This window comes from Peromyscus eremicus, chromosome 5, assembly GCF_949786415.1.
Source record: "Peromyscus eremicus chromosome 5, PerEre_H2_v1, whole genome shotgun sequence".
NCBI lineage: Eukaryota > Metazoa > Chordata > Mammalia > Rodentia > Cricetidae > Peromyscus > Peromyscus eremicus.
Window position 1 is genome coordinate 46128853 of NC_081420.1, and position 23962 is coordinate 46152814.

At 42.3% G+C, this 23962-nt stretch overlaps 1 protein-coding gene across 1 annotated transcript in view; it reads right to left on the reverse strand.

Moving 5' to 3' along the window:
• Gli3 (GLI family zinc finger 3) overlaps positions 1-23962 on the reverse strand; it is a 190464-nt gene that overhangs the window by 166151 nt on the left and 351 nt on the right. The window contains exons 2-3 of the mRNA XM_059263012.1: positions 22715-22762; positions 20227-20469 (exon numbers count right to left, since the gene is read on the reverse strand). Of these exons, the coding sequence (XP_059118995.1) occupies positions 20227-20469; positions 22715-22762 (291 nt within the window). The remainder of the gene's footprint in view (positions 1-20226; positions 20470-22714; positions 22763-23962) is intronic.

The following is a 23962-nucleotide window of genomic DNA, read 5'->3' on the forward strand; positions in this document are numbered from 1 at the left end:
AAAAAAATTTTATAGCCAGGCAGTGATGACGCATGCCTTTAATCCCAGGACCTGGGAGGCAGAGGCAGGTGCATCTCTGTGAGTTCAAGGCCAGCCTGGTCTACTAAGTTCCAGAACAGCCAGGACTGCTACACAGAGAAATCCTGTCTTGAAAAACTAAAACCAAAAGCAAACACCAAAAAAGGTAGGGGTGTGGGTGTGTGTGTGTGTGTGTGTGTGTGTGTGTGTGTGTGTGTGTGTGTGTGTGAGACAGAGAGACAGACAGAGAGACAGAGACAGAGAAGAGACAGAGACAGAGACAGTGGACACAAAGGACTAAAGAGGACACAGCAGAGTTTGTGGGGTGCGCAGGAATGCACTCACGCCATGCCACTTAAGTGGGAGTCAAAGGACAACTTTCAGGAGTCAGTTCTCCCCGCTGGCTGTGAGTTCCGGGGATGGAACTCATGTCCTCCATCAGGCTGGCATGGTGAGTGCTTTACCCACTAAGCCATCTAGCTGGCCCATGAACCACTATATATTTCTACTGGGTGGCTTCAATGGATTAGTTTTTCCTTAAATATACCTTGGATCAAAATATAAACTTGGAGACACTTTTCCAGAAGATAAACGCATCATCCTTTGAGGAATATGGAGGAAGATTTTTTTAAAGTCTTTTTGGCTGGGAACTTGTATTATTTAATCTTTGTATATTATTCTGCAGACAAAATACAATTACCATGCCGAGTTTTTAATCTAGACTAGGTATTAAAAATTAAATTTATTTTCAGTCTTTTCAAATTTGTAAATACCAAAAGGAGACTGCAATATATTCTGTATTTATTATTTTTCTGGTTTCTATGACAAAATACCTGAGAAGCAGCCGCTTAAAGGAGAAAGAGCTTACTTTGCATACAGTTCAAGGGAATGCTGTCCATCCTGGGGCAGAAGGCATGGCTAGAGAATCAAGAGGCACTGGTCACATGGTACAGTAAGGAAGCAGAGAACGAGATGAATGTTCAGCTCATTTCCTCCTTTTGATCCAGCCCAGGACTCCAGCCCACAGAGTGATGCTGTCCACAGTTAAGAGATCTTCCTACTTCAATTAATGCTATCTAGATAATACCACGTGGGCATGTCCACAGGCGTGTCTCCTAGGTCATTCTAGATCCTATCAAGTTGACAATCAATATTAACCATCACACATTCCAAAAGGTAAAGTCAAGAGGAAACAGAAGAAAGTATGCCACAGCATCAAAAGAGAGCCTAAATGTAGGAAGGGCCTGCCTGGTCTCCCAGGCCAGCCCTGTCAAATGCCACTGTCATCCTCTGTGGAAGAACAGTTAACATGAGAGGCCAGAGTAGAAAAAGTCCATATGCTCAGTGTTGCCACACAATACCTTACTTAATTCATGTTACTACACCATGATACTACCTGTGATGGCTTGGATATTATTTGCATATATCCACCAATATTCATGTGCTGGTGTTGAGATGAAGAACCTTTAAGGGTCTTGTGAAAGTAATTTGGTCATAGAATAACTAACTGTCCTTGGAAGGAATGAATGCCGAACTCTAGGAATGAATTATTTCTCCCAAGAGTGAGCAGATAATCCTGAAATTTACATGGAATCATAAAAGATCATTGAACAGCAATCCTGAACAATAGGAACGGTACTGGAAGCATCACAACATCCGACTCTAAATTATACTTCGGAGCCATAGTAACACAAACAGCACGGAGCATAGTATTTGCACAAAAGTGACCAACAGCTTGGTAGAAGAGAAGATTCAGAAATCAGAAATCAAACCAAGCTGCCAGAGTCACATGGTTTTTGACAAAGGTGCCAAAAGATTGAAAAAACACTCTCTTTTAACAGTGTGCTCTGAAAACTAGATATCTATATGTAAAAAACTGAAAGCAGCTCTCTCTCTCTCTCTCTCTCTCTCTCTCTCTCTCTCTCTCTCTCTCTCTCCACAAAATCAATTAAAAATGAACCAAAGACTTTAATGTAAGGTCTGAAAACTTTGAAACTACTAGAGGAAAACATAAGGGAAATACTTGGATATGTAAGTAGAGGTAAGGGCTTTTTAAAAAGGATCCCAGCAGTTCAGGAAATATTAGCAAAACTGACAAATAGGATTTGCATGAAATATAAAGGCCTCAGCAAGAGTGAAGAGAGTCTACAGCAGTGGTTCTCAACCTGTGGGTCACAAACCCCTTTGGGGGTTTGAATGACCCTTTCACAGGAGTCACCTAAGACCATTGGGAATGTCATATATTTGTATTACAATTCATAACAGTAGCAAAATTATAGCTATGAAGTAGCAGCAAAAATAATTTTATATTTGGGGGTCACCACAGCATGAGGAACTGTATTAAAGAGTTGCAGCATTAGGAAGGTTGAGAACCACTGGTCTACAGGATGGTTGGAGGAAAATGATATCTAAAGAATTCTGCAAATGATCCAATCAATAGATGGAGTAATGCAAAGAACAGATAGTTCTCAAAAGATGAAGTAGTAATAATGGGTAATAAATACATGAGAAGCTGTTTAATATCCTCGGCTATCTGGAAAATGCAAATCAAAACTACACTGACAGACTGGAACGGCTCAGTGGTTAAGAACACTTGCAGCTCTTCCAGAGTACCAGTCCTGTTCCCAGCACCCACCTCTAACTCTAGCCCCAAGGGATCTGACACCCTTCTGGCTTCCATGGGAACCTGGACTCATGTACACATATACAGAGACATAACACACATAATTAAATATAAAATATATATATTTTTAAAAAGCACACTGGAGTTCTAGCTCACCTCAGCCAACATGGATAACACTAAGAAAACAAGCCACCACTTATGCTGGCAAAGTGTGGGAGGAATACAAATAGTTCAGGCACTACTGACATCTGCATGCAGGTTACCTGAAAAACTCAAAGTCTATCTGCCAGCTGTACCACTCCCAGGAATGTACCCCCAAAGAATCTGAGCCGACCTACAAGAGAAATAACTGCAAACACATGTTTACTGAGGCACTACTCACAAAAAAAGTTATGGAATCAGCCTAGATGTTCATCAATGGCCAAACAGATAAAGAAAATGCAGTATACATATACAATGGACTTTTATTCAACTATAAGAAACAATGAAATCATGTCATCTGTAAGAAAAGATAGAATTGAGGACTAATGTAGTAAGTGAAATAAACCAGACTAGAACAACTATTACACATTTTTCTCATATGTAGAACATACATTGTATACAACACAATATATAATATGCATGTGTGACATAAAAGAAGATGGGAGCTATGTGGAAAGAGGGATGGTATTAGTGGAAAGTAGAGAGAGTTGGGAGAAAATAATGGGGGTGAGTATCTTAAAGTACATTATATATTTGAATGGAAATGTCATCACAAAGCCTACCCCTTTATACAATGAATGAATCTTTAGAACAAATCGGGGAGGGAGGTAAACTGTTAAAAAGAAAAGTCAGTCAACATGCTGGCCCCTGCTCCATGTAGCTAATTCCCTTGCTATCTCTCCAACACATTGTAATGCTCTATGCCAGCATAATAACATCTTGTGCTTAAACCTCCACAACAGTAAACTAAATAAACCTCTTTCTTAAATACCAGGCATCAGTTATTTTATTTTATAAAATACGCAATGCAAGCCAAAAACCAAGATTTAAAAGTCTGGTTAAGGTCATTCTGCCAGAAGGTAGTTGAGTTGGAACTTGATCCTAAGTTACTTGACTCTAAGTCAGTAGTTCTCAACCTGTGGGTCGTGAGATTATGCAGGTCAGACTCTTTTCACAGAGGTCACATATCAGATGTCCTGAATATCAGATACTTACATTATGATTCATAACAGTAACAAAATTACAGTAATGAAATAAATCTATGGTTGGGGGTCACCACAATATGAGGAACTATATTAAAGGGTCACAGCATTAGGAAGGTTGAGAACCACTCCCCTAAATTTTCACAGCACAACAGAAATGCAACATATTTTTCCACCATTTTTTAGTTTAAGGGGCAGGACAGACAAAGACAATTCATATCCCTCTGAGAAACATGCTGGAATATAAGGATGAAGGTAGGAATTACAGTAATGATAAAAAAAAAAATACTAAGAAGAATTATGAGCACTCACTTCACAACAGATACTTCTGAGACCCTCAACACTCAGAAGAAACTGCAAGGTGTTTATGTATAGATGACTAAACAGAGGCTGAAAAAAAAGCTCATAATAAAGTGGCCATGACCACACTGTGCTTGCAGAATCAGAATTTGAAGCCAAGCCTATACCTTTAACACATTCAACAAAATAAAATCAAGATAAGAAACTTAGTCTCATTTCTCCAAGATTCAAAGTAGACAAGGCTAAAATCATAAACAGAGAATGCTTGCAGAGAAGCATTTACCTAGAACATTCTTTATGAAGCAAAAGGAGGCAGCAGTCAAAGCAAGAGCCTTGGCAGGCGTAGACTTTCCAGGGGTGTCAACGACAGTCATGTGGCCTTGTCTTCCTGAACAGCATCAGAGTAAGTGGAATTTTCCTGAATAATATCTACATGTCTCTTTTTTAAAACATGGGAAGAGCTGTTCTGAGACTACAAAGGTTTTGTGCGGATAACTGAAATGTGCTCACCATAAGAGCTATGCCATCTTGAACTTCCAGCATTGGTTCCAATGTGTTAAGAGTGACCTTCAGCTGGCACCCAAGCCATATGAGCTCCTACGGGCCTCCAGAGTCAAGTTGGGTCTATCACATGCAATGTCCTACCTTGTGTTCCTGAAGAAAACCCTGCCAGTGGACACAGGTAGTCAGAAAGCTTGCTCTAGGAAAGACAAGCCTCCCTGTTGTCTGAATAGAAGAGAATAAGGTGACTATTCTCATGCATGATTTCTACATAAATGACAGCCAAGATCCAGAGCTAAGTGTACAAATAGAAGGGCATAAACAACAGAATGGCCAAAATCATATCTTAAGGAAATCTTTTAGAATTTTGACAAAATAGTACACACAAATGTAAGAACCAGGTATATAGGGGGAAAGCACAATAAAAGGACCGGTCAATGGTCTTTAAAAGTAAGACTATGGATACAAAGATTAAAACAACTTAAAACTAGAAATATGGCCACCCAAATTTAAACATCAATACAAACACTTGATGTCAAGTAAATTTCTCAGAACATAGAATAAAAACAACGAAGAGGAGAATGTTATTGAAAAGTAAGAGGCACAGAGAATTACGAAGTGAGAAACATTGCTAAGATTCAGTAGGAATGAAACACAGAGAGAAAGACTGCATCATCATACCGGAATAATCCATCAAGTGATGAGACTAGTGAATGAAGACAAAATCAATTTTAAACTAAATAAAAATAAACCCATTAAATAAATGAGGCATGTTGTAAAATCACTTTGTAAAGAGGGCGCAGTATTTGCACAGGGATAAAGGAAGACAATTCACAAATAACAAACAAACAAGGAGAAACCTTCTCTTCCAGCTGGCACATACCTCCTTCTTCAGAACAGCACCTGGGGGGCGGGGGCGGGAATCCCAGTAGATTCTCCTTACAGCTCACTAAGTGGATTAGAGGCCACAGCCTCTAAGTTTCTTTCTACCCTTAGGACTCCCAGAAAACCAGCTGTCAATGCTCAGCTAGTTCCTCCATCAGGGCACAGAGGGAACAAAGTAGGCTGGGCTCCAGAGAATGAGGTCAAGATTAGAAGGACATCCTAAAAGATATTTCAGCAGGAAGTGAGCACCAAACACAAGCACCCCTCCCTCACATGCTACCCTGATGAGGGTGTCCCATCACTGCCTCCACTGTGGCTAGCACTGTCCTACCCAGTCCAGAAACCTCTCCAGTACTTCAAAACGCTGAAGGTTTCCTTCAGTCCCCAAAACTAAGAGAGATACACTTTGGTAGGAAGGTTTAAAGAATCGGTTTTTAAAAACGTAAGCACTGGGGCCAGCGAAATGGAACAGAGGATGGATAAAGGTGCCTACAGCCAAATTTAAAGATCTGAGCCCAACCAGAAGGAAACACGGTGAAAAGAGAGAACTAACTCCATCAAGTTGTCCTTTGACACACAAATAAATAAATGTGAGTTAAAAAAATTACTTGGAAACATAAATAGGACACAAAAACATACTCCCTCCATTCCAAGGAAAAGAAGAAAAAGCTCTGAATCCTTGGGTTGTTTCTGTCTCTCTGCCTGGCTCTTTGGCAAAAGGAGGCTGGCATCCAAACAAAGCTAGAAACTCCAGGATCAGTAAAGATACTCCTTTGCTTCTCAATACAATTAGCTCACAAGTAAGGACACAGCGTACCCAGGAGCCAGCCATCACCTCTGCTGCCAAGTTCATTAACCTCCAAAACTCAATGGGCCAATGTAAGCACGGTGCTTCCCGATCTGCATGTGGCCTCATTCATAGCTCACCAAGTCACCACCACTCTAGGGTCAGGAACAGCAGCGCTGGCTTACTCTGCGGAGTGAACTCCTGAGAACAAGGGCCAGTCACCACTTTATCACCCAGCTCTATGTGATGGAGCTTGGAACTGGGATCTTACTGCTGAACCCAAAACAGCAGAAGAATGCATGCCTTAGAGTCACACACACCTGGTGGCTCATTATGCAATGGCCTCTTGAGAAAACCTGCAGGTGACTAGCAAGAGCGCTGCATCCAAAGAGCAAGGCTGCACTGTTACCAAACAAGAAAGATTCGAAGAAAGCAACCAAATAGAATATCCTACTGGAGGAGAATTCCAAAATGGAGGTAGGAGGTGCGTCCCTAAACTCTCTTCCTTTGGAGGTTATCTATCACTGTGATAAAATGCCATGACCAAACCAACTTGGGGAGGAAAGGATTTATTTCATCTTACACTTTCATGTAACTGTCGATTACTGAGGGAAGTCAGATCAGCAACACAAGGCAGGAACCTAGAGGCAGAAACTGATGCAGAGGCCACGGAGGAATGCAGCTTACAGGCATGCCCCCCCACCACCACCAAAAGGTTTGCTCAGCCTGCTTTAAGGCACCCAGGACCACCAGTCCAGGGAGAGCACAGCCCACGATGAGGTGGACCCTCCCACACTGATCACTAGTTAAGAAAATGCCCTACAGGCTTGCCTACAGCTCAATTTTATGGAGAGATTTTCTTAGTTGGGATTCCCTTCTCTCAGATGACTCTAGCTCAGTGGTTCTCAACCTATGTGTTGCAACCCCCTTTCGGTCCCACATCAGCTATTTACAATACAATTCATAACATTAGCAAAGTTACAGTTATGAAGTAGCAATGAAATCCTTTTATGGTTGGGGTCACCACAACATGAGAAACTGTATTAAAGGGTCACAGCATTAGGAAGGTTGAGAACCACTGCTCTAGCTTGTGTCAAGTTGACAAAAAACGAGCCATCATAGAAGGGGTAGGCAATGTCAAGGGGGAACCACTTACCCCCACCCTGACTGGGCATCTCCAAAGCCCACCACTGTGTTTCCAGGCTAAAGAACACACAGCTGTCCCACAGGAAATAGTAACATCAAATAACCAAGCATACAAGGCAAGCCCAGTACTGATGACCCAAACCTGAATAGCATGTGCCCAACAATCTGTTACTACTGTGAGCCATGCAAAGGTGTAGATAAAAACACATTTCCAACAGCTGTGGTGAGAAAACAAAACTGAGGAATGAAATTGCACTATGGGCAATCAGAAGGCCCTAGAAAACCAACCACTTCTGTCCTTACTGGATTTTAGGGGCAGATACTATGTGCCAACCAGGCATGCAAAGGATGTACAGGTAAGGAGCAGAAAGAATCAGCAGTGATAGACTCACGCCATCACAGCAAGGTCTTGGTGGGTTTACTACGGAGCAATGAACCTGCATGCTAAAATGCCAGCAAGGATTAAGATGAACTCACATGAAATCTGTCCTCGAATGTCTAGAATTCAGGGGAACATTTCAGATTGCATTCAGAACTGCTCGTAAATTAACGATAGTCAGACACGAAAGTTAATAACAGCTGGAACAGATCAAGCAGAAAGAAAGCGGGCACTGGCATGTCTGTTACGTGAATTTCTTAGAGTCCATAAATTTGATATTTGGAGGGAAGAAGGGAAATGTTAATTAGGGGAAATTTCATACTGGATTTAATTTTGCCATGGAGCCAAAGCTCTATTGTAAAAAACTCCCTTGGAATCAGAAATCACCCTCACCAGACCTGGGCCCTGCCTTTCATCTTACCAGTTCAAACTTGTCAATATGTGACTTAATTGTTTTCGTGTGTTGTCTTATACTTTCTCTCCCCTAAATATAAAATCAAGAGCTAGGGCCACACTTTTATTTTACTATATGTAGAGATCAATTAGTGTGTGTGTGTGTGTGTGTGTGTGTGTGTGTGTGTGTGTGTGTGTGTGTGTGTGAGACAGGGAGAGAGAGAGAGAGAGAGAGAGAGAGAGAGAGAGAGAGAGAGAGAGAGAGAGAGAGAGAGAATATCTAAGCCATCCCTCTGCCTTCTCTAAAAGACTTGTAATCATTTTCCATAATTTTTAGACTTCTCTAGTTAAAGGTTTCTCTGGGGATCACAGTCACTCTGAAAAGTCTCGACGTTCACTTGTCTTACTTTCCAGACACAGAAGGAGTATTGTTATGACACCTATCTGGATTATACAGACCCAGATCTAGCTCAGGTAAGTCTCCTGGAATGCAACTTTAGACAGGTGGGGACTAATGCCTCATGGATGACTTTAATGCAAACATCAGCCCTAGCTGCAGGTTCCTGGGTAAGCAGAAGGTTCCAGAGGCTTCCGCAGTTGGCTCCACAGATTTCCCACTCAGTATCTTGATGTCAATCTTGTCCCTTCTTAATAACCATTTCTCCAATGACTGGTTGAGAGTTGCCATGTTTGGCTTTAGCCTACACTAGCTTTGTCATCCACGTTTTTCTTTTTCATCTTTTCTCATAATTTGTTCCTCTGATCCCTCAATCATGCTTAAGAACCTTTCGGTTTATCTGAGATGACAAAGTCAAGAGACAATGAACTGTCCATCTTAATGAGACTATTCAACATTTAGGCGGACTCCACTTTGCACCCCTCCAAATAAAAATCCCAAGTATTTAGACTGAAGTTGGTACGTGCTCCCTGACACTTCCTCCCCTGTGGATGAGAGGAAAGGTCGCTGCCCTGTGCAAAGCCACAGAGAAGGACAGATTGGGCATCACACAGTGACCTCCGTGTTGCTGGTGGTTCTGGGTACAGAAAAGGTATAGGGAGCACCTGATTTTGCGCCATCTGTTGACACAGCAAAGTTTCTAGTACATAAAGTCATTGCCCTTTAGAAATGGGAGTTCAAATAATAAGTAGGGATCACTGATCCATAGAGAGAGCCTGTGTTCCAAGTGCTACTGTGCCATCAAGAGAATTGGGAATAGCAGAGCACAACTGGGCGGACAAGGTAGAAAAGCCAGGCACCCAGGACCTCCCTCCTTCACATTTGGACTCAGGTTCAAATGTGCACAGGATCTAGGTGACCCTCGGTTTCTTCGAGGTAAAATGTGTTTCTACACAAACTGAAAAAGTGTAGTAAGGTCCTCGGACCAGCAACTGGCAAAAGTAAGTATTCCACACAGGGGCCTCCCTAAATGGGAGCACAGAGGGAACTGAGAGCCTTCCTATAACAAACTCCTGTGTAACTACACTTTCTTTGAGGAAGCATTAATTAACTAGAAATTTCTCATGATCACCCACATTAGATCCACCTGAACACAAAGGTAAAAATGATGAGAATTTGTCCCTGTGCACATGAACTATGAACCAATAGCTGAGGAGCCCCCATGGAACTAGATCAGGCCCTCTGGATAAGTGAGACAGTTGATTAATTTGAACTGTTTGGGAGGCCCCCAGGCAGTAGGACCGGACCTGCTTTTAGGGCATGAGCTGGCTTTTTGGAGCCTGGGGCCTATGCAGGGACACTTTGCTCAGCCTGGGATTAAGGGAGAAGGGGACTGGACCTGCCAGACTGAATCTACCAGGCTGAGCTGAATTCCTAGGGGAGGAGTCCTTGCCCTGGAGGAGATGGGAATGGGGGGTGGATTGGGGGGAAGGGGGGGGTGGATGGGGGGAGGGCGGGGAGGGGGGGCAGGAGGAGGGAGGACAGGGGAATCCGTGGCTGATATGTAAAATTAAATTAAATTATAATTTTTTTTAAAAAATGATGAAATTGGGGATAGAGAGATGAGTTCACTGTAAAGAACCCACACTCTTTCTTCAGAGGACCTGAGTTTGGTTCCCAGTACCATGGCCTGCAACTCCAATTCCAGGGAATCTGATTAGCTCTCTGACTTCCATGGGCACCACATTTGCATGCACAAACTCACTCACATAAACACATAAAAATAATAAATTAAAATATTTGAGTGGTGGTGAGAAGTGACCAGAACCAGCCCAAGCACTGGGATGGCCCTGAGTAGCACACAGAGCCAAAGGTGGAGATATCCTCCCCAATTCCAAAAACTTACACCCCAAATCTTACACATAGCACTACCAGTACTAGGTCCTCAAGACAGAGCTTCTGAGCCTCCCCTAGTCATAAAGCCCGACCCATGAGACCTGGTCCTTGCATAGGTTTGGACCATCATTTGAAATTTTGTCAGTTATGAAGCACAAGAGAAGAACCTCAGATTGTAAGTCAAACCAGGCTCAAACCTCAGGTATAAAAACAGGCAACTTCTCAGCCTACATGGGCTTTGATATCCTCAGCCATCAAATGGGAAGTCTAGACAACATCTCATGAAATTGCATGAATTTAGAAGTTCAAGGACAGAGGCTGTGACATAAAGTGTTTCACAGAGTGAGGCCTCTATGTCTGTGGTCACAGTTTCTAAGGAGGGGGCTTCCTAGATGGGTGGTTGTATCAGCCTGCTAGGCACTCTTCTACATTCTACCCCCTTCTGCCAGGGTAACAGTCCTAAAACAAAAATCAAGTCACACTGAACCTCCCTTCCCACGTGTCTCCCCAGACCACCCCCACTTCATGGCTAGGACACTTACCTCAGCCTTTCGGCTTCTGGTTCCCCCTCCCCCTCAACAGCAGCAGCACATCTCCAGCTGCATAACCTCAGGACACATCCGTTATCCCTTCTTGAGGGCTCTGACTAGGTATTTGGCATCTGTCTCCTCTCACCAGCTTTGAGACCAAGGACATGGTTTGGCAAACACCAACCATTTACGACATTGTCTCAGTCACAGCAGACTCTCAAAAAAAAATGAGTTTTTGAAATGAGGAAAAATGTCAGGTACTATACACTTATATAGGTCATATCAGTGTAATGAACTAGAGGGTCTGGGTCCTACAAAGGTATCCAGGTGCCTCCAACTGTTCTCTGACTATATCTCTAGGTCATAAGTTTTACAGCAATGTAATAGATACATAATACAGTTAAAATATCAATGACAAAGGGGGCAATATAAAGATGCAAATCCCTAGATGTGAGGGGGGTTAGTATATACATATTATAAAAGTAAGCCACATACAGAGTTGAAATGATTAATCCACAATAGTCCTGAAGGCCTCCTGGAGGAGATGGCATTATAACAACCCTGTGGCAAAGAGGTGAGAAGAGTAGCCTAGGGAGAGAGGAACATTTGCAAAGGCCTAGAGACCAAAAAGAGTTCTGATACACAGGAGGACCTGGAAGGAGGCCTCTGTGGCTGACGGGATTTCAGGGGGAGGGGAAGAGCTGGGAGGGATCACAGTCCTTCTGGTAGGGAATAAGGCCACAGGAAAACCACCATATTATGCAACTCTCTTCTAGGCCCTGAGAACTGGAGGATGCGACGGGGGTGGGGCAGGGGTGGAAGCATTCCTTACAAAGGGGAAAACAGGAACAAGGCGAGGAACCTTGAAATCCTGCCCACTTTGAGAGCAGGCTGAGCCCAAGAAGGCAAGTCAAAAGAAGAGGGACTGTGTGTTCCTCAGCACCTCTATGTACACTTCTCTGCTCCTCTTTGTATTACCTAGGCAACAGGCTCCTCCTTTGATTCCAGGCTCAAGTTAGAGCACAATCAGCATGTAGATTTGGGTCCCCCCAGTGGACAAGGTAAACACCCGCTCCCTAGAGTGGGCCCCCATTGACCAGTACAATGTGTGCTGATTAGGTCCAAGACCCCCACAGGGAGGCCAGTGTCTCTTCCTCCAGGGTTCCAGCATCTCCCATCAGATTATTTCAGGCCAGGAGGATTGAAGGCTCATTCCACTAATGTGAGTCTTTGTTCTTCTTCTTTTCCCCGACATTTTGGCTACTGGATTGCCCAGCTTCATCTCCCTTGTTATTGCTAACTCCATCTCCAACTGAACAAAGGTCCTTCAAACAGTTTTTCTGGCTTGACTGACATGTGGGGATTCGGGAGCTTCCCAATAAAATGGATTCAATGGTTTGCATTTTCTCATTGTGAAAATGAGAGCTTGAAGGTTAAAAAAAAAAATGTCTTCCTACAGAATACTTAGTTCTTTAGAAAAGCAGCCACATGATTTCTCATGTTTGGGATTGGTAATTTGGGTTCAGGATACTGTGATTATTGGGGGTCACCTAGTACAGACAAGAGCAACAGCTGGACAACAAGAAGAAAAATGCCATTATGTTGTCTTCATATGAAATTATAAAATGCTGTCCAAAATGGTGGTGATAAGCCAGCCAGGGAGGTCCCAGAAGGCATGCTCAGGTGGAGTGGAGGATGGGGTAAATCCACAAATGTGGGTAAATTCAAGTCAGAAGGAGAAAGCTCTCAGTTTGCAACACTTACCCAGAGGTTTGTCAACTCTCAAAAGCCATGCACCATGTCCCTGGGGTCTTCCTGGACTGGATCCAGAAGAGATCCTGAGGACACTGCCTTGTCAGCAGCTCTCTATCCCTGTCTCTCACTGTGAAGCCACCCTCTGCCCACAAAGGTTTCTCTAGCTCCCCCTCCCCAGGCATCAGGCTTTCTTTGCAGTCCTGGCCAGTGGGAATGTCCCTTCACCCAGCTTTGTTTTTCTGCCTGTCTCTTCCTTAGGATTTCTTGATGGTTACCTCCTTCAAAAAGCCTTCAGGACTGAGGAGTGAAGGTTTTCTTTCAGATGTTCCTGAAGAACACCACATTGTCGTTCCTCACAGTTCCTTCACAGTGACTCAGCTTGTCTCCATGCCCCACAGCTGAGGCTCTACAGAAGCAGGGCACTGCTCATTTGGTCCAGTGTCTTGGAGCACTTGGGCGATTCCCTAAGTACATGCTCAGTTAACAAAAACGGCTGACACAATCACGAGGCTGAGCAGTCACATCAATCAGTAAGACTTTTTCTTTCTTTTCTTTGTTCTAAGATGAAGAAATTAATCTAAAATAGAGGCCAATGGGAAATCTGGGCCCACGAAAGAGGGGAAGGCTCTAGAAAAGTGAGAGCAACTTCTTTATTTACTGGAAACCAAAGCAAAGACTTGAATTTAAAAGCTTAAATAACTGAGAAAGTAGGATACTTTTCGAAGAACACTACAAAACCCTAAACTCTATCAGGGCACTGGAACTCAATAAAAGACCAAATCAGTTACTCTGTATTAATTCAAACTGTAAAAAGGCACAAAGAGAGAAAAATCAAGCCCTTTCATAGAGAAGTGTGAGGACACAGCACAAATTTATAGATGCAAGATCAAGAAAGCTCACGCAGGATAGGAGACCCGGCTTTCAAGAGACATCAAAGGTAACATTCTTTAATTATACAAGAAAAAGGAGGAGGGCCAAGGATAATGTTGCCTCCATTAGGAGCGGGAAAGGGAGCTGTTAGAAGCTGGCTAGAAAAGGGCAGGGGTCACTGTTTCCATGCTTCTCTCTAAGAAAGAAGAAAGCAAAACAGGAGGGCGGGAGATGGCCACGGAGAGAAAGGAACCTAAGACAGTGCCATTTGGGTGGGTGCCAAATTGAGAAGGGAATAAAAATCACATGACATTTTTAGAAAACTTTATCCTTGCTCCTGAGCTGAGCTGTGATGTGAGGTCTCATTAACATGAGCTTCACACTGGCTGGGCAAGGATCACTAGGGACATTATTACCAAAATCGTGAATTACTGAGGTTATTGGAGAAAAGGGCAAGCAAGCACTATGCTTCCCTCAGCTTCAGGAAAAATACCCAGCAGTCCCATCTTACATGAGTGTCACGTCAACTAAGACAGGCAGCTCTACTGTGCTAGTCCCACTGTATTAAAAAAGCTTTCACATCCCTTCTGTGACTAACCAATCAACTTATTCCAAAGGGCCACGAGTCATCTTGCAAGTGAAACCTAGCAACTTTCTACCTCTCAGAGGGGGCTGTATGGTACATAATGACTAACCCTAAGATCACAACAGAAGCAACTCCATCTCTTCCCATGTCAACAGAGTAACATGTTGAGCAGGCTGTGGAACTTTAATCTCCAACACGGCCAAGGTCAATTTTTCTAACAGTCCCCCAGCTATGGCAGAATGGGGGCCTCCTCCCAAACCTTCCTAGGGAAATCTGGTGGACAGAAAAGCCAAGTGCAGTCTTCAACCTAATCACACTGCTCCAAAAGAGAACTGGCTATGGTACAGCGACAACCAGAGGAAGTAATAATAATGTGTTTAAACATGAGACTGGCATGGCTCTTTAGTGTCCAGGATGGGAAAGTATCTTGGAAGATGGTATTTAAAGGAGTCCTGTCTAACTGGCCTAGGTGAGGCAATCACATGACCAGAAACACAAAGGCGTCAGAGTAAAGGTCCAAAGGGAGCCAGTTCTGAGTGATGCAAGGAGATGTTAGTGGGAGGCATGGGAGGGGCTGTCCATCTTGCCACCAGATAAATTATTGTCTCAAGAAACATGGTCTCCTTTTCTTTCTTTTCGTCATCTGTGTGGCCTTCTAGTAAATCTGTTTTCAAAATCTACAGACAGAACTAATTAACTTTTCTCCAAATGCTACAGTACTTTTCTCAGTTACCTGGTTCCCACTTTCACTCACCACCTCTCAACCTTCATTAGGAAAAGTCCAAACCCAGAATACTAGAATTATCCCCATTTCTGTAATGTTTTAATCACCTTGCAAGGTAGCTATGAGATCTGTGGAATGTAGCTGTGAAAGTCTATAGCAATGGCTTACTGTTTCTACTCTGGGCTGCTGTATGGAAGCCACATCATTATATTGAACTTCTGAGAAAAGACAAGGAAAGCAGAGAGTCTTGATTTCACAAATAAGTTCTGCAAGGGTTTAGAGACTTTCTGACAGCCTCACTCCTCCCCTCCCTACAACTCAAGACTAACAGCTAGAAAGCAAGAAAAGTCCGCATAGCCCCCAGAGAATGACCTAGCATCACTGGCTCTACTTACATAATCTAACTTTCAGAAGGGAAATGAAAGCTCCTGATTGGCTCATCAGCAGTTCTCCAAAGAGGAAGAGACAATCTGGATGAAGCTGGAGCTGTGCGCTAAGGGAACTGTCATTACCTTTGCAGTTCGGTCAACACCAAACTGTTCATTTGTGCCTTGTAGGCATTTTTGTCTCTACAGTCTCAAGATGACAATTGCAAAGCAGAAGAAATGTGAGCAGGTGCACCTATTAAATATGTAAAATACATATCCTCTTCCCCCTCAGTCAGAAGATATATTTCTAAGGCATGTGGAAAGTCAGCTAACAGAAAGATAGACAAGTAAGAAAAAAATACTTGCATGTGCTTCTTTTTTCTTTTAAAGCACACAAGGCTATAAGTGGGCTCAGCACAATAGCTTTCCACAGAAAATAAATGCAAGCCAATTAAAAATTCCATTTCTTTTCTTTAAGCTAATTCCTCAGGTTTTGCTAATTAGCAACTAATAGTTCTGTCATTTGAGCTGGGGAACATAAGGGAGAATACCAGTGGTGTGTTTTCAATCAAAGCATTTGCATGCAAGAATGCATCATATTTTCCATGAAGAATTACTGCTTGGGAGCAGGGCGGGGAGGAGGGCAGTCTGTGCACAACTATAAAACTATGAAGGAGACTTGAACTTTTGAAAAAGAAGAAACCTTTCTGCTCCCTTTAGCAAAACTGAGACCTTCTATGACATGTTCAATGACTCCACCAAACTTCACACACAGAACCCTCCAGGGACGGCTACAGAACTACACTCTTCACAGTGAGAAGGAAAATAGTGAAACGCATGTTTCCTGGAAAAGTTAAGTGTCAGTCAGGGTACAGAGAATGCTTGAACTATTATGTCACCTGCCTTTGCAAGTTTATAAAACAATAAATGTATGGCAGTAAATGAAAGCAGCGGGTGATGGTGGTTTGAACTATCTGGCTACAGATGGAGCAGGAGGAGAAAAATGTTGCTGATCAATCTTTTAGTATAAGCTGATAGGGTACCTAAATCTAGCCCCCCTCATGGTATCCCAAATTATAACACATGAGTGATGCTGTGGCCAAGAGGTTGTCAGCACCGCATCATGTCTGAGCCATGTAGCTTGCATGCTTTTTTTTTCTTGTCCTGATATACAGCCCATCCACAGCTACCCTTCATGAGAGAACACCCACCCCACCCCACCCCACTGTGTGGATTTTATTCCAAACACATGTTGAGAATGTTTGAAGTGCCCGCTATCCCTGGGCTTTCTTTTTTCTTTCCTTTTTGAGTTTTTAAAGTCAAACCCACAAAACCTAACATACTTTGAATTCTGCCTAACTACAATTTGTGAAGATGCATCACTGCATACCCAAGTATGATAAAATCTTACGCAATAAAAATTTCACATATGTCCTTCTGAAGGGAAAAAGATGTTTTGTTTTTTTCTTCCCTGTTCTGGTCTTACAGGAAACCTACCCACACTTTAGAAATACAAAGTTAGTATATATAGAAGCACAGAGTAGGCATTTGAAAAGTCTACATTTTCCAATCACGGATAATTGAAGGAATTACTGCGTGTTTATAGCCAGCCACATTGGCCTGGTGGACTCTTTTTTAATCCAGTTGTCTCAAAGAGCTGGCAAACACAGGAAAGAGGAATGACGGGCCTACAGAGATGCTTCTGAGCAGTGAGTTACAAAGGTCTCCAATGCACTTGGGTTTGGCTAGCACTGCAGGAGGGAGACAGGCTTTACCCACAAGAAACAGAAATGAAATAAAATTTAATGCCTCTTTCAAATACATTTTTTAAATTCGTAGGATATTTATTACCTTTAGCTCCTATTAGTCACTAGCTTTGCCTGGGTAATTAAATCCATGTCAGGTATGCAGATTTGATCATAAACACCTAAAAAATCCACTTGAGATGTAAATAGAGGATTCAATAGCCAAACAGGGATCTAGAAAAACAAAGTCATACCTTATCTAATTCAAGCTTAGTTTAGTCTTTAATGACTTCATATCAACAAATAATACTATACCTTTTTCTGTGTTTTCATTTATTATATAAAATATTTCCTGCTAAAAACTTAAAATTTTAGCACCTCTTAAACAAACTAAAAAGCTTCACAATGTCTTTACTCATGAAACAGACAAAAGTCAGAGTAAACTGGGGTCCCATGAGAAAGCCAGCCTTTAAAAAAGGTACAGGGCATGGCTCTTGCCACCCCAAGTCTCTCTTCCTAGTTACAAGCGCACTGATTTTCTAAGCTGTTAGAAAAACAAAGCACCACAAACAAAATAAACTGCACCCTCACAGAAATGGCATGGCTTACAGAGTGAACCAACCACATGATGATGGTGATGGAGGAAGAGAAGAAACAAAGGGAAAAGAAGACGGAAGAAGAAGAGCAGAATGGCACTTAGCATGTGCTGGAGTTTAGGAAAGACTCCACTTCATTGTCTCAACTGCAGAAGAACCCCAAGGCACAGACAGTCATATCATCACACATCTTGAGAAGAAGGAAATGGCCCTTGCAAGTCAACATACCAGGTCAAGGTCACAGGGCTAATAAGTGGAGCACTGGAATCTGAACCCAAATCTATACAGTTTTAAAGAGTTCCGGAACAAAACTACATAATGCTCCCAAGTTAGGGAAACCATTGGTGAGGACCTCAGAATTCATTTGCCATGGGACTGCAGACGATGGATCTGATCATAGACTAGAACATTAGTTCAACATTCTTTTATATAATACAGTAGGAAATCACAAGAATAATCAACTTATAAGTACTATATCCTCAAACTAGAAAAACAATAAATGAGTATAAATCCTAATGTGAGCTCTCCAGGCGCTGTTACTTAATGCGACTTTGGTGAAGCCAGGAACTGGGTCACACGGACCACTGAGCGAGGGGTTCCTGCTGAAAAGAAAGCCAGCCCCTCAAACGATGGGGAGAGACTCAATGGGAAACTGTTAAAACAAAGAACAAGCTGCACAGTGGACAGAAAGTTAACGGTCCCACTACCATCAACCAACAGAAAGAAGTGTTCATCCGCTGTCTGGATTAATTAAACACCTCACTAATTAGTGGGCATCTGGAAGAAAAACAAAACAAAACAAAACATCACTGTGATGGGAAAAGCTTGTGTTCACACAAAAACACAAAACACTGCAAGGAGTTTGTAGTCGGGTAGCTAGGCTTGATCTTTTAAAAAAAAAAAAAAAAGTAAGTGTACTACTCACAATGAGACTATCTGAATACAGGTGGGGAGTATACAGGAATCCCCAATGGTTTCTGCATGAATGATATTCAAGAGACCACAAATAAAAACAATGAAAGACACTTCAAAATGTGATCAGAGAAAAAAAATCCCACAAACATTATTTTATATCTTCAGTCTTAAAAAGTCAAGAAAAAAAAAATGAAATAAGCCCTAACAGAGGAAAGAAATATAGTTGTCCAAACACTTCCATCCTGAGTCTAAATAGACACCTTTTCAGTAATGGACCAATGAGCTTTTTTTTTTTTTTTTCCAAGGAAAGCACTTAACTTTCTTAAACGCTGATGAAAAAAAAAATTCCAATCCAAACAACCATTTTCCATGCTTCTTAAAAAAGAAAGAAAGAAAGAAAGAAAGAAAGAAAGAAAGAAAGAAAGAAAGAAAGAAAGAAAGAAAGAAAGAAAAGAGCCCTTCCACTTAAAAAGTATTGCTTCCCCATTTTTTTTCCAACAATATACTCTGGTGGGGAAGCGGTTGCTGGGACTTAAGGTTGCTTGCAAGAGGCTTTGATCTGGTGAGTGAGTGTTCCCCTCTGCTTCCAGCTAACTAACGAAGGGATGAAATTAGCTTTTATCCTGGGCACTTTCTTGAGCAAAATAACATGCTCTAATCAGCTGTCCTCACTAATCAGTCATCTGGCTAATGACCTTTTGCCTTAAAACACTAAAATTTCTGAATGATGTGGGAAAAGGGAAACACAAACCAGTCTCCCTCTCTGGAGCTCAATGGATCATCTGGAATTGGAGCCAGGAAGGTTAAATGGCAACCATATCCTGGCAAGGCGATAAATCTGTAATCAGGAGCCTCCAGCTTCGCCACCCCAACAGGAGTTGCATTACTCAGAGCCAAATTATATTCTTAAACTAGAAACAGGCCTGAAGTAAACTCAGTCCGTGTGTACTTACCTTATAGTCTGCCTTTGCAAAGAACTATCCTATACTTAGGTTCAGAGTCCTGTTCAACTTCTTCTGTTGAACTTCTTTCTGTTAGGACTAGAAAGGCAACTTCCTGTGTCTCAGGCAGGCTTGTAAGGAGTAGGGCTCACTGGAGACTTCCATAGCAACAAATTTAGCACCGGATTGTTAAAATTAGTTTGTTTTAACATATCATTAAGCATGGGAATAGCAAAAACCATTAAAGCAAAAACTATGAAACATGACAAGAATGGTCATCAAAGGCTTTTAATATAGCTTGCTTTAATAGTTTCCCACCCTCAACTCAAAGCATGTCTGCACAGATAGAGCGTATCTGGTTCAAATCCCAGCAAATATCTATGTAGATTCTTGACAAAACCATCTTCCTGAACCCCTACACCCTGAAAAGCCTGAAACTGCTTAGACTATAAGAAAATGTCACTCTCTAAGAAGAATGGATAAGAAAAAGAAGTAGGAAAAAAAACCACAAAATTCAACATTTTTATAAATAGTAGAGTCAATAACTCACACAGCACATGCATGTAAGCATACACACCACACCCACACCCACCACACCCACCCACCCACACACCCACACACACACACCATACACAGCCCCCTACCCATGTCTCCCAGAACAAGTGTTAACTGGCCGGAAGCACTTACGGTAGTGAGGCTCCATGTAACCATTCCGGGGGTCCATGGCAAACACAGTCCCACGATAAGGGAGTGAGGGCTCCGCCAGATGTGGTAGAGATCCATGGATCTCCTTCTTGATCAACGAGGCCCTCTCATCACTAGATGTTGAGGGCTCCTCACTGATTTTGCTGAGCCCCTGCACACTCTGAGGCTGCATAGTGATTGCGTTTCTTCTCTCTCGGTGATAGATCTGTCCAGGACTTTCATCCTCTACAGAAAGAAGGAAAATGAAAGACTTTAGAATCTACTTTAAGGAGCAATTTAAAAAAAAAAGAAAAGTCATCAATACAGTTCTCCCTGTCTCTCTGTTGGAAAGAAGCCTCTTTGTCCTTCATGGCTACTTTGTAAACTACACACCTGTGATGGGATATTTGCAAAACAAAGTTGTCTATGAACGATGTTACACATGGATGAATAAAGCAGGAAGTAAGCCTGAGGTGCAAACTCGCTTGAGGCTGACAGAGCAATCGAGATTCTCCTCCAAACACAATATCCTGCAGGTCCTACATGAGGCTGAAGGTTCTGCCAGCCTCCTGTCATGGATGACCAGCTTCACTCTGCCTGCCTTCAGGGTACTGAGAAGTCCAGCTGTCCAGTGGAGCTCTGGGTGGTTCAAGAAGGTACTGGGCCTTAGTTTCTCGGAAGACGACCCATTAGAAGGTCATCCAAGAAATATTGTGGGTTTCATTTTTTTCTAAATCAGATTTGTAACCCACCAAGAGATTTAACAAAGTCAGAAATGAAACTGAATAACCCACTAGAGACAAGGGGCAAAGGTGTCAATCTGCAAGAGCATAGAGCCTCCTAAGAAGATGCACATCACATGCCTGCCCATACGTCAAAGCTGGGAACTAAGAGGGAAACTCAGTGAGACTGAAGGTCTAGGTGCAACATGGCTGTGTAGGTAGGGAAGAGAAGGTCAGGGATGTTGCTCCCAGTCATGGTCTGATGTGACTCAAACACTGAAAAACAGAAGGCTGAAATCCCACACAGTTTATCTCCAGATCCCTAACACTTGAGCTCCCTTTGGTCTATAGGAACTTCCCATTTCTCCACCACACCGTTCTCTGTGAATGTGACTGGATGACCTTTGCTAGAACTCATGCATAAACTTCAGTCGATCTTGCTATCTGAACCCACAGCAGGTGGATTCATTTGCCTGTTAGAATCATACACAGTAAGCTTTGCACCTCAAACAAACTGCATTTAACCAGCAGTTGTTGCCCTGGCAGAAAAAGCTCACAGAAACACAGCTGTGCGGGTACTGCTTAAATATCTAACCCAAAAAATTGCATAGTCTTTATCCTTAATTAAAAATTGAAACTCTACGTAGGTATAAATAATTACACTGCTAACATCTTAGACAGACTGAACATACCTAAATATGCAAACTTCCCTTCAAAATAACCATAAGTAGACCTAACTCCCTAAATGTCCCCAAACCAGGAACACTACTCACTTTTAACACTCTCAGAACTCTCTGTCCACTTTGGAGAAAAGCACAGCTGTGCATACTACGTATTACTACAAACCGATAACAACCACTATTTTACCTGATGCCAACACCAGCTCTAGTGTTCTGCTTATTTGTATGTAAAGCTTGAAAATAAACGCTGAATTATTTTACCCCAAATGCCTTGTAAAACATGATGAGGTGTGCTGGAGTCTTTACAGTGAATCTGCTGACCAACACAAAGCAACTGTGAAATATTATTTTAGTATTGTTTTGTGCAGATCCTCACTTGAAACCTCATAATTAAAGGGTAAATCACAAGTTTAATCTATCAAATAACAACTAAACCCACAAAAAAAAAGAAAGAAATGATCCCCAATTTTCACATTGATCTTCGCAAAAGCAATTCAAATCATGCTGCTGGTAATTTAAGACAAAGTACCAAAAATAAACAAGTAAGAGCCTTCATTTTTCTTCTCCCTGTTAATACACACAGGCATTGGTCTGCCCTGGAAATTCATTAGCAGTGAGGTTGTAGGCTACAGAAAGGACTTTAGGGTTATGCAAAAGCATATGGGCATCAAAAACACTGACAATAACAGTTTTATGAAAAGTCCTACAACCTTCAAATAGTCCAAGTCATAGTTTCCACTCATTTGTGCTCTACATAAAAAAAAAAAAAAAAAAAAACTTTATTTAAAATTTCAAGCTAAAGTTAACTTGGAGCAGTGACGGTACATTCTGTAGAAAAGGAGGAGAAAAAAAAAAAAAAACAACAACTTCCGCAGAGGAGCTGTGACACATAATTAGCATTCTCTGGGGGGAAAAAAATGAGTAAGCAAGTTCTTGTGATCTATTCCAGGTTTAAAATGGGGGCTCCTCAACTTCACCTTCCCAAAAGAAATGAGCTTTTTCCCCTTAAAAATGCATCCCCACAGTCAATGCTGGCTCTGTGGCAGTGTGTCGTCCTACAATGAGCATAGCATGGGACTACAACCTCACCAACAACTAGACGGTCAGTATGGCTGATCAACTTCTCCTCACTCCAACCTGTGGGGAGAAAGAAGGAAGGCAAAGAAAAATTGGGTGCCTCTTAGCATAGTGACTTTGCTAATGAGATTTATTCCAACATGTGGGAAAAGGTTATAGAAGCTCAAATAGTTAATATAGAAAAAAAAAATGAAGGCATTCTCTTCATAAAGTTAAATGCAGGCAAGAATGTTTTCAATATAGAAACTTTCATCATGGACCCTTAACTTTTATTACACAGTTGGCGCTGTGACCTTTTTACTCAACAACCCACTGCCCCCAGATGCCAGAAGACACTTCATGAATTTACCTCCCGTGCTGAGTCGCTTTTGATGGGCATTCAGATGAAAACTTGACAATACACCCGCTCCCAAATACAAACAGCTAAGAGACTTGAGAGTATTATGTATACAAGGGAAGCACAGCTCCCAAGCAATATTCCCGCCTGCTCTTATAAATTTAGCAACCACTTCTGCATGCCAAAAGACGAAAGCTGTCTCATCTCATTCAGCTGAGGCGAGCTGTTCAATAAAGTTTGAGAGTCAGTGCAGACAAGCTACACTAGGCCAAATTATTGACAGAAACATACTGTCCACCATGGCAACAAGCAGGAGTCAGCAGCAAAAATGTAAGCAAACAGCCCACAGCTCCAAAAGCAACTGCCAATGGACTTTAACAGCCAAACACAAGCAACTGTTTGAGCTCCCCTGCTGAAAAGCTGCAAGCTTGGGGGTCAAAGTAAAACACGCAACTCTCTCAAAACTTTCAAGATAAAAATGATTTCAAAGACTGCCTACCGCCGACACAGCCCCACTTTGTACCTCCTCCTTTCCGTCATCTATGCTCAGGCAGATGAATCTGAATGAATCCATGCCCAAAGACAGAGCCGCCCAAAACACACTGTTTTAGAAACTGCCCCAGAGTTTCCAAACTCCTCCAAAAGCAACCAACATGGAGTCAGAACTTAATGCCAGGAACTCAGAAAGAGCCAAAGCTACCTCACTGCAAACGCTGTAGGGCAGCTATCCTGAAGGTCTGGAGAAAGCACCCCAGCTCTGTGTGTCAAGACAGACACACACTTCTGCACCCCTGATCACAAACTCCTGGAACACAGGAGACAAGGGCTTTTTCACCTAGTCTGTAAGACATGTTCAACACAAGTCTTTCCATGCAAAAACGAAACTCCACTAAGCATCTTCAGGCAGGACACCTCCATTCATG